The 11,525-nt window shown below is 56.9% G+C and overlaps 2 protein-coding genes across 2 annotated transcripts; both read right to left on the reverse strand.

The window, feature by feature from the left end:
- Nucleotides 1-647: 647 nt before the first annotated feature.
- On the reverse strand, nucleotides 648-1,325 carry ABB37_09314 (putative mitochondrial ras-related protein rab-14; the record flags this gene model as incomplete). Its single annotated transcript, XM_015808715.1, has 1 exon — nucleotides 648-1,325. Exon 1 carries the CDS (start codon nucleotides 1,317-1,319, stop codon nucleotides 648-650), a length of 672 nt encoding a protein of 223 aa, XP_015652766.1. The 5' UTR covers nucleotides 1,320-1,325.
- A 1,436-nt stretch (nucleotides 1,326-2,761) lies between these two features.
- ABB37_09315 (hypothetical protein) lies at nucleotides 2,762-8,713 on the reverse strand (the record flags this gene model as incomplete). Its single annotated transcript, XM_015808716.1, has 1 exon — nucleotides 2,762-8,713. The coding sequence occupies one exon, from the start codon at nucleotides 8,711-8,713 to the stop codon at nucleotides 2,762-2,764; it is 5,952 nt and encodes a 1,983-aa protein (XP_015652767.1).
- Nucleotides 8,714-11,525: the final 2,812 nt, after the last annotated feature.

The raw sequence follows: 11,525 nt of genomic DNA on the forward strand, positions 1-11,525 counted from the left end.
GCAGCGGCACCAGATAGACCTCTGCACCTGCCCCACCCCACCTTTAAAAAATAATAATAACAATAATAATAATAATAATACAGCGCGTAGACACCGAACTCCCCTGCGTGCCTCCTTTCTCAGCTGAGCTCGATCGCTTCGCCGTCTTTCACTCTTGAAGGCACCGCCTCTTTGTCATCGTTTGTTTTCTTTGGGGAGGTCGGCAAAGAATGGCGGACAGACACCGTTGAACACGACAACAAAGATAGGAGAAAAGCGCAAGATGAAGCGCGGCAACAGCAACGACCACATATCTCAAGAAAAACAAAAGGAACTAGGGCACAGCAGCGGTGCACATAGTCTAGTGTCCACGACGTAGTGACCCTACACAAAACCAAAGCAGCAGGTGGAAAAAGAAAAAAGTGAAAGCTGAGAAGCCCTTCCATATTCACGCGGTATACGGAGTTAGCAAAGCGCTGCGCTGTCACGGCACATGAACCCCTGGAAAGGAAGACTTCCCAGGAAACATGTCGACTGTTTCTCCCGCGATATTATCGGTTGTAATTGTTTAATTCAAGTGCAGAAACGGTGCCCCAGAAGAAGCTGCCAAATGGACCCTCCATTCACTTTTTGACTTCGGTTGATCGCCTTCCATCTCTTCTCCTCACTCAGCAGCAGCTCGACTCCGCAGCGGTGGCTGCGCCGGTGTTGCCGGAGTTCAAATTTACGGCAGCCCCACCGCCGCTGGTGCTCGTCGAGGTCGGGATGGCGGCCGCATGCAGCTGCACCCCGCTCTCCGGGTCTGTCGGGCTCATCACCCCACTCTTCACCCTCTCGTGAATCTTCCGCGCGGTCGAGATGAAGGCGTCCTCGACGTTGTTGCCGTTCAGCGCGCTACACTCCACAAAGAGAAGGTTGTTCTCGGCGGCGAACTGGGCAGCCTCCTCGTACGACACCTCCCGCTGCTCCTCCAAGTCGGACTTGTTACCGACAAGAATGAAGACGGTATTGGGTCCGGTGTTGGCGCGGGCGTCGGTCAGCCAGGTCCCGATGTGGGAGTAGGTCGCGCGCCGGCTAATATCGTAGACAAGCAGCGCCCCTGCCGCCCCGCGGTAGTACCCCCGTGTGACGGAGCGGAAGCGCTCCTGCCCCGCCGTGTCCCACATCTGCAGCTTCACCAACTCCCCGTTGATGTCTACAATGGTGGTGCCGAAGTCGACGCCGATGGTGTGCGGGAGGTCCTTGCGGTAGCGCTGCTCGGTGAAGAGGTGCATGAGGCAGCTCTTGCCGACGCTCATGTCACCGATGATGATGTACTTGAAGATGTACCGGTGGCTCATTGTTTCTAGAACGAGGAAGGGGGAGGGGGGGGGAGAGCGAAAGAGCTAACGAGGAGCACAGGAGAAGGTTCCCCAGCAAGCAGAACTTTCCTTTTACTTTTGAGAAAGCTTTTACGACACCAACAAGGTAAAACACGCAATCAAGCACGCACACACACGAGGTCGCTGAAGGCAACGAGAACAGCGCCACAAGCAGATGCAGACGACGTAATACCGATATATGTATTTGGAGAAAGAGGGAAAAGGACAATCAACGTCACAAGAACACAATGAAACGGCGAATTCTGCCGCCGCTTAACCACAACAGTGTTTTTTACCGCGTTCCTTTACTCGATTCCTCTCTCTATCTCTCTCGACGCTCTGGAATGGTGATGAGAAGGTAATGTGTGTGTGAAGGGTTTCTTAATTCTTTTGTTTGTTTTCTCTTCTGAAGAAGTGTGATTCGGGGGGTTGTGTGTGTGAGTGCGTAGCAGTTTTGGTGGTGCGAGAGCACGATCAGTGAACACCCCATTCACGTTGAGTCAAAGAAGGCGAAAGAAGGAGTAAAGGAATGAGAGAACTTCAAAAAAAAAAACCGGAACACGTCGAGAAGTTGCTGAGGTGGCGCGGTAGAATAAGTCACATTACCCTGATGAAAGCACTCACACGTCGTCACCCCCGCGCTGTGCGTCGTCTGCGGCTTCTCTCCGTCGAAAGAGATGGAAGTGTTTGGCACTCAGCCAGGAATGAAAGAAAAAAATACCTCAGTGATTCGCGGCCGGCACGCGAAACACCGTGCCACCCTCTCCGTCCAGTCTTTCTTCTCTCCTCCTCTCTCTCCCTCACCATCCTTCCTGATGCTGCCGCGTCATGCCCAACTCCGCAGCTCAGGTGTCCGAACCTCCGCACCGAAGCATCGCGTTGTTTCTGGAGAATTCTCTTTACGTAGATAACGATTATTATTATTGTTAGGTCAATTCGATTGCACTCGCCAAGCGTAGAAATGCAGACACACACGGAAAGAAAGGAGAACAAAGCACAGAGAGCGTAAATTCAAAACGACTCTGTGTGAGGGTAAAGCAAAGGACACACCTCTGTTTTACACCGACGAGGAGCAAAGCCTGGCAACACCAGCGCCAAAAGATAACAGAAGAATATTATATTTTTTTCTTCTTTGAACAAGGCAGCGTCACGTCCACACTAACCAAAAAAAAAAGACGCGCTCGGCGCAAACCAGCGCGATGCGCTCAACACCCAACGCAAACAAGACACAAAAAAGGACGCGATGATCGGAGTTCAGCCAAGAACACTGAACAATAACAGCGGCGAACACCAGAAACAAAGAACAAAGAACAAAGAAAAGAAGGTGCGCTGCTTCCACCTTACGCGCACCAACCGCCTCCACGGAAAACGAAATAGCCACAGCAGTTAAATATCCCAAACTTTGTCGTCCCAGCGGAGTCCTACAAAAGGAGGAAAAGCAAAAACAAAGCGGTTCCAAGGACGATGAAAGGCGCGGCTTCGCGAAGCAGCGCGACATCCACGTGCAGGTTCAGCAAACCATGGAAGGCGTCCTGAGGTGCTTGCCGCCCCACCTGCATCGCACCATGATTGCCGTTACTTGCGGAAGCGGTGACACCAGCAGAAGAATTGGAGGGCCCAGTTGTGGAAGAGGGGAACGCGAAGGAGGAAGAAGAAGTGCGCGATCGGAGTCCGGCGGAGGAGGTCGTGATAGGGGTGCCCGTAGCTGAGATGCGGGCTGCGTTAGGACGCTGCTGCTGCTGCTGCTGCTGCTTGTTCCGGTGGCGCAGCTTCTTTTCGTTGCTCGTCGCCACCGTGCTGCCTTTGCTGCTTCCCCTATTGCTGATGCTACTGGTGGGTGCGGTTTGCAGCGGCCGAGGCGGGGTTCGAGGAGCGACATCCGACGTGTTAAGGGACAGCTGAGGAACGGCCTGCTTCCTCACCGACGTGGTGGGGGCGGAGGAGGAGGAGGCGGACTCCTGCGCTGAGGCGACGGACGCGGTGCTGCTGTCGCCCGCCCGCGTCTTCGTCTCCAGCCCACGCGTAGCGGCAACCGCCTCTGTTGTGGTCTGTTCTTCCTCCTCTTCGAGCAATGCGGCGTCCGTCGCAGGTGAAGGGGTCGTGGGAGACGACGTGGACGACGGTGGCTGCGGCGGCGAAGGCTCTTCGCGTACCCTCTCCTTGTCGGCCTCCTTCATGGCTTTCACCGTCGCGGCACCGCGCATAGCCTGCGTCGCGGAATCCTCTGCTTCCACCGCCTCCTGCTCGTCTGCGCCACTCGCCTGCCGCGTCACCTCCGCGCTATGAGGAGCAGCAGTGTTGTGGGGACATTGGACGGCAGGAGGACCCTGCGTTGTGGCTTGCGCGGCGCCGCCGTGCTCAACGCTCGTCTCCGCTGGCGGTGCGGTCTCCGTCTGGTCCGCTGCGGTCGGCTTCGGCAAGGGAGCCTCAACCCCTTTACCTTCCGCTGACGAGAGCGCCGGTGGCGGGGCCGCTTTAGAGGCCTCTTCCCCCACCTCTTCTTCCTCCCTCTTCGCTGCTGCAGCTGCCGCCTCGGCATCGGCGATGGCTGCGTCCTTCGCCAGTCGGGCCTCCGCGTCCCTCGACGTCTTCCTGCGTTGGGTCGCACACGTGAGCTGCAGCTGCCGCCGCGTTGACGCCTCCTCGTCTACAATCTCGTGCACGGAGCTCCATTCCGCCGCCAAGCACGGCAGTAACTCCGGCAGTGTAGCCCAGCGACGCCGCTCCGCCTCCAGCTGCGTCTGCACTCGATGCAGCACGTCACGTACAGCGTGGATGTGCTCCTGAAGCGACTGCGCAACGCTGGCGGACCCCAGCGCACGTGCCGACGCCCCGGACGCGGTGGAGAGTGTGCGGTGATGGGCGGCGTGACAGAACGAGACGAGCGGAGAGGGGTGCGACACGTGCGCGCCGTCCGCAGACCTCGTCTTTCCCTCGGCCTTCTCCTCGTCCGCTGCGGCTGCTGTTGTGCTGCCACCTATTGCCCCCTCCAGCGAACGAGTCGGTTGTGCAACAGAGTTGCACGACACGCACCTCCCGTCCGCCATCTCGTGGCACAACCGCACCATCGCCCTGGCCAGTCCCAACGACGGCAGCAGCGGGGGCGATGGGAAGGCCGCGTCAGCACTGGCAACAGCAGCAGTAGCAGCGCTGTCTCCCAGGTGTTTTGTACTGTTCCCTGTCTCCGTTTGCAGCCTTGTGGCATCAGCACCCGGCCGCTGGGCCTGTCGTGCGGCTGCCGCGACAGATCGGCGCTGTCGTCGTGTCTCCCCCAGCACGACCCGCGCCCCGACGACGTTCCGCGGGGCAGTGGGCACGGCGCCGCCGTCATTCACGCTGCCGTTGGCCTCCTCAACGCTGACGGAGACGACGGTGGCTGCCACGGGCGACGCGACGGTGCTGCTGGTGGACTCCAAAATAAGCGCCTCGAGTTGCTCCAACGGGTCACAGACCTCCCTGGAGAGATAATCGGCGAAGGGCTCAAACCAGCTCGACCATAAAGTGTGGGGCGCGTCAAGAGAGGGAAGCGGGCGAACGCTGCCACTGCCGCCCTGTGCCGCGTACGGCTCGCCCGCCTTCGATGCGGCGTCATCACGCAGCGTCGTTGGCAAGCTACGACTATCCTCCCCCTTCTCATCCTCGGCCGCAACCAAGTCGTCGGCTTTCGCACGAGAAAGGGCGCAGTAAGGTGTCGCGTCGATCAAGAGCGCCGTCGTGCCTGCAGTTGTCGTCTTGATGGTGTCGCACAGTTCCTCCGCGTACGACGGCCGGCCGGCCATTTTCAGCCTTGCCACGGCCGCCCTCGCTCTGCCCTTCCGCGTCTTCTGCGCCTTCGCACTTCCCTGCGGAGCTTCCTTCACGTCCTCCTGACCTTCCACAAACTGCCGCAGCACCTCGGTGCATCTGCATATCAGCCCCAGTTGGTGCTGCATCGCCTCGGCCGCGGTCGTCAGCTCACGTGTTTCCTCGTCGACGTCCCACCGCAGCTGGCCCTCGCTGACGCCGGCCACATCGACGCTCTCTTCGTCCGTCTCCTCACTGGTTGTCTGCACCTCCGCCCCGCCTTCGAGGTGCGGCGTTTCACCCGCTGGCGGAGCATCCTGCAGCGCGTGCGTTTGATGTGGATGGATGCCGTTAGCTGCAGCGGTCGTCGTTGCCGGCATTCCGTCGGCAGGCGGAGCCGTCGCGTTCGACGAGGCCGCTGACGTCTTCTTTGAGCGTCGCGTGCGTGTTTTCGTGCGCGAGGCCACCGGCGAGTCCGAGCGTGGAAGTCCATGGAAGGCGCCGCCAACGTCATGCGCAGCGAGCGGCTCTTCAACAGCGTGCAGGTTCGACAAAGGCGGCGGCCGCTCCGCCACCCCGCACGCCGCGCGCAGCTCTGTGAGATCGACGTCGACCCACGTCCACGGTCGCGGTGCGGTCGCGGACGCTGGAGGGGGATTGGTTTCGCCGTTTGCGTTCTCCAGGTGCTCCGCTGCTGGTTTGTCCGGCACCTTGCAGAGCGCGTCGTAGTCCACCACGCTCGAGACAGACAGTCGTGTGGTGTGGTAGGAGAGTGCAAACGACACTGGAAAGAGGTGCACCAGCACAGCCTGGGCGAGGGCGAGGGCGGTGTCCGCGGTCATTGCGTGATGGCCTGCGTTGTTGGGGTGGGTTGAAGCTGCCGGACACTCGGATTGATTTTCTCTTTCGTCGTCCACGGCGGGCGACAGAGGCGTCCGCGAGACGTGCGTCAGCACGGTGATGATCAGTTGGGTGGGAGCGGCAGAAGCCGCCGTCACGCTGACGGGCCAGAGCGAGTCCGCGTCCTCCGAAATCGTGGAGGCCGCGGCGGAGTGCGCCGAGCTAAGAGCAGCCGTCGACAAGTCGCCCTGTACGGTGTGCACGTGCAGACTCAACGGCACGGCCTCCGCACGCCACGGCGCAGCGGTGGGCTCCGACCCGGTGGCGGCAACCACGGCATCCGCTGAGAGTGGCGTCGTCGTCGTGCCTTCTATCCCATTATGTGCCTTTGCGCCAGCCACACCATCCCTCGCAATGCGCCGTAGCACGGCGTTGTCCACGCTACACAGCAACCGCAGCGCCGCGTCGTTCAACACACTGCGCAGCACCGTCGTCGGCAGCACACCGGACTCGGCGAAGTCCTCGAGGGCCTGCTCTAGCAGCGCCTGCCGCGCTGCGGATGAGGCGTTGCACACGGCCGGGGGAAGCGGCTGCACATCCACCAGAAACTCTAAACGAAGGAGATGCAGCGAGCTCGACGACGCGGCCGCACCCTCCGCCACACCTACCTCTCCGCTGCGGGGTGGTGGACTGCCGCGCCGCAGTCGTCCCAACGCGCACGCCTCCGCTAGGTCGTACGGGAACAGGCAGGACTGCCGGTCAAACCGCCCCTCCTTGGTCCAGCTCTCGTTGTCGCGAGCGGCAGCGCTCGTCGCGGAGCTGCAGAAGCTGCTGTTACGGCTTTGCCGCGTGCGACGGCTCGCCGGCGGCGACGACAACGATAGCGACGCGGTCGACTCGGCTGCCGGGCCGAGCGGCTGACCAGCGAGGGGCGACATTAGCGGCGCAGTGGCTATGTGGGAGGCGAGGAACGCCCACGTCGGCAGCACGGCGTCCACACGATCACTCACCAACGTTGAGTCGCCGTCCTGCACGAAAGGTGAACGCATCGCTGCGGCGGCGGCACTCTTGCTGCTGCTCGCCGACGGCTTGCACCCCATCAAGGACGACGGCTGCCGCTGCTGTTGCAGCAGCAAATCCGCGCAAGACAGCGGCGTCGCGGCGTTACTATTATTCTCCTTGTCGGTGCTGTCAGTGTTCGAGCGGTACCACCTGCGCGAGGCCGCAATTGTCCACCGCTGCGTCAGTCGGGCGTGCGCGATGAGTTGCTGCGCTGTGGTGAAGGTCCCTGCTCCGAGGCTGGCGTGCTGCGGCGCGGCTTCCGCGTAGGGAGGGGGAGAGGTAAGGATAAGAAACGGCTGTGCGAGGGACGACGACGCCGTCAGCGACTTCTCACTCGCGCCGGGCGAGGTCGCTGCGAGAGAGCCGGCGCCCGTCAGCGGGGTGAAGTGCTGGACTGTCCTACACGGCATGCCGCCCACGTCCGCTTTAACTGGTGTCGTGGTGGCCGGCGCCCTGCCGCTGTCGGTGTCGTAGTTGAGAGGGGTGGGTGCGGGGGGGAGCGGAGCGGTGTACAGGCGCTGGATAAATTCGGCAAAGGATCGGGTCTCGATGGGGGAGGTAAGCCCGTCGCGTCCGCCGCCGTCGTCGTCGACGTCTGCGAGGTCTAAAAGGGACGACACCGCGGCCACAGGAGAGAGAGTGGTGGCTGTCGCTGCCGCTGTGCTAATGCCATTCAACGGTGTGTCCTGCTTTGACACGTCGACAGAGTCTTTTCCATTCGCCGTTCCCCCGCCCTCTCCGTGGGGCACCGTTAGCGTCACCGCACCCCTCTCCGCCCTGTCTAAACCATCGGTCAACGGAAACGCCGCGCGCCCCGCATTCATCGGCACCGTCGGCGAGTCCTCCAGCAGTGTCGTGCCGCGTCGCCGCTGCACGGCCACGCTTACACCCGTCCACACGGGCAGCCCAAGTGACGAAAGCGAACGGTGCACCACCTGCTGCTGCAGCGACGCCTTCGCCGCCTCCACGCGACTGCCACGACTCGCACTGCCGCTGCTGCCGCTCGGCAGACCTGCATCGCCCCCTCCCCCTTCCCCACTGCTGCCTTCGCGGCTGAGGGGGGTGAGAATATCATTATCACCGTTGTTGATGCTAGTGCTGTTGCGGATGTTGAGGCGCGATCGATGGGGTGGGACGACGTCCCTGCTGCGTGGCGGCTGCATCGGGCGCACGCCCTTCATCGCCATCATGCGTCGCATCGGAGAGAGCGGCGATGGCGGAGAGGCGGCGGTAGACGAGGTGGACGACACGGGCACCAACGACGCCTCCTCTTCCACCTTGACCTCCGCCTTCTTCTCCCGCGTTGATGTGTTCTCTTTCTCCGTCGGTGTGTCGCTGTAGCTGCGAGGCACCTCAACGATAAGGTGCGTCGGTTCGTGAGCGACTGAGTTGGAAGTGGAAGACAGTGGACGGTGGGCGTTGCACGAGTCCTTCTTTGGAGAAGCCTCGCCGCTTGGGCACCGCACCGCCCCCACCACAGTAAAATTTTCGTCCTCCTCCTCCTCTGCGATTGCCTTGCGCTCCGCTTGCGTATTAGAGGAGGACGGATGGGATTTTGGAAAGGACACATTCGCGGCCTGCTCTGCGCGCAGCTCCGCAACGGCGCTGCGTCGTGCTGAGAGCCGCAGCATCCGCAGCACGACCAGCTGCTCTGCGGCAGCGTTGTCGCCACCTACTGGATTGCGCATCACTCACCGTAGAACACTAAAAGAGGGAGAAACAAAGAAAAACAAAACAGGCAGTAAAGTACTTTCTTCGAAAACGATCGCGACGTCAACAAGGAGAAGTTGTCAAGCAGATTTCAAATGAAAAACAAGAGAAAAAAGAAAAGAAGAGGAGCCAAACAAATCGTGACTGCTGATCAACAAGTCAAAGAGAACGGGGAGTACTTTACGTACACAAGGCGGATCTGGCAAGGGCAAAGTCTATGTGTGTGTGTGGGTGCGGGTGTAGATGCACCGCAGTGAAGCCCAGCTGTCGAACAAAACAGAAAAAAGGGGGGACAAGGAGAAACAAAAAATCCAGATTTAGCACACGAGAAAAGGAAAACTTAAATCGAAAAAAAATTAAGAAAATATTATCGTGGCCGCGAAACTCAACGGGGGAATAAATCGAGGGTACAAGTTTCTGCTTACGCCGTATAGAGCGATGAAAAGTTTGATCGAGAAGGAAAGAAGAAAAAGGAAAGAAGGACAGATTACTACGACGCGCTGGCACTGTGTGTAAAGAAAAGTTTTATCTGGACAGAACAGTATAGCTAATAGAATGTTAAAGAGAGAGAGGAAGAGGGAGAGATGCCGATCCGCTGACAAGTTGTCAACGTGAGCTCTTCAATCCTAACAAGCTTTTTTTTTGCGAGTGGGTGGGTGTGTGTGTGCTGGGAACAGTAAAGAAGAAGAAAAACAAACTCAGAATTGTGAGGCGCGAAATACCGTCGTTACAGCACCAAGTCGAATCGCTGGAACAGGAAAGGAAAAGGAAAAAACTACCTAAAAAAGCTTTTAAAAGTTTGATGCTTCGAGTGGTGTACAAGTCAAAAAAAAGAGAAGGTAAAATATATATATAGAAACAAAGAGGAAAATAATCAATCATGTAAAACAATACTCAATGCACCACACGCACAAGTCAACTCGATTTGTGCGTGTGAGCCTTGTGTGTGTGTGTGTAAGTGAACACGTCTGGACACGTCAAACTCCAATGGTGTGGGGTAAAAACAAGCTTTATTTTAACGCAATCCGATCAACAGCAAACGACTTTTCTTTGCAGGCAAAAACAAAACAAAACGAGAAAAAAAAGGAGACGACAGCAAGGAGAACAAAGAAGAAACATACATGCATATATATATTACTGTATGTCGGTGTTTTTTTTTTTACATATCGATATGTTCCCTCGTCACGCCGATGCGAAGTACACGATGTGAAGTGCTTGAAACACAGTCCTCCGCACAGCTTTCCACAGCGGCAGGAAGCCAAAAGGCGGGGAGAAGGAACGCACACACACTACAAAGGCAAAAGCACAAACAAACAAATAGGAATCGGGTTACAGAAAACGCCTGCAACGCGCAGAGAAGCACAGAGAGTGTTTAAAAAAGAGAGAAGTGCTAACAGAAAAAGAGCAACGATTAAAAAGAAAAGGGGGGAGCCGCCACAGCAACCGCTCGTGCGTGCCAACCACTCCTATGCGATTCGTAGAAGGAAAACGAAGAATGAATATCCGAAGTAAACGCGAAGGAGAGAAACAGAACAACAAAACCGCAGAAAGGACCAGAAAGAAAAGAAAGAAAATGGAGGGCAGCGGAGTAAGCAGAAGTTGAAAAGCTGTTGAAGTACAAAAATGAATTAAAACACCAAGATGATTTAAAAGGGGAAAAAAAGAAGGAGGGTTGACGATTGTGTGTGTGTGCTTTCGCGCTTTACAAAAAGAGGCAACGACAACTACAGTCGTGTTTGATTCCAAAAAAAAAAGAAAGAAAGGTAAAGAGTTAGAGAAAGAGGGAATGCTCTTATCGCTAAGGTGTCGCGCCTCTCCCCCCTCTTTTCGTTTCCCCGAGACAGCGGTCCAAAACAAAAAGGCTAGCGCTCCCGAACGCCAACGGAGCAGAAAAACAGAAAAGCCCACGAATTACAGCGAAGCGGGAGATTGTACCGGAAGACCACGCCAGAAAATAAAAAAGAGGCAAATAATAATAATAACAATAATACTAACAACGCAGAAGCAGCTTCGGACTCGCTTTCCTCTTCAATACTGTTTTGAAAGGGCTTTTTCCCCCTCGCCGGTATCCGCCGATGTTTCTCAGAAAGTGTGTGACTCTTTCCTAATATATATGTTCTTCACGCAGAAATCGGTGTGAGGTAGACGACGACACCAAACGCCCTCCACGAAACTCCCAGTACAAAAAAAAGCCGACGCACAGCGCTAATGTTAATGGAAAAGATGCGTAAGAGGCTGCGGAGAATACGATGAGACAACTACGTTTGTTTGTATTTCTTCTTCTTCTTTCTACCGTCTTCGTGTTTTGATAACCGACTTCGAAGGTCTTTCGTGTTTCTCAAGCACGGGCGCTATGCTTCTTTGCGCCGAAAGCACGATATGATGTCTTCTCTCTTTACTATATATATAGACCAATCTTGTCCCTCACTCGGGCGAAGCGGATCCTACGCTTCAACACGCGTGCGTTGTAAAGTGAAGGTGGAGTGAAAAGCGGGTAGTAGACGTGTGGGGTACGATCGAGATCACGTCGAAGTCGTACCTACACACACACGCGCGCGCCTCCTCCTTTTGACACACACACAAGTAGAAAGGAAAAAAAATATTTTCCTTGTTGTGCTTCTTGGTAGGAGTCCGGTAGAGCTTCGTGACGTTAACCGCCACGGAGGGAAAAACAATTAAATCAATCTGATGTATGAAATCAAAAACAGAGACCCGCTTTATACCCTATATATATATATATATATATATATATATATATATACAGACGAAGGAGAGAGAGAGAAGAGACGA

This window comes from Leptomonas pyrrhocoris (genome assembly GCF_001293395.1).
Source record: "Leptomonas pyrrhocoris isolate H10 chromosome Unknown, whole genome shotgun sequence".
Classification (NCBI taxonomy): Eukaryota; Euglenozoa; class Kinetoplastea; order Trypanosomatida; family Trypanosomatidae; genus Leptomonas; species Leptomonas pyrrhocoris.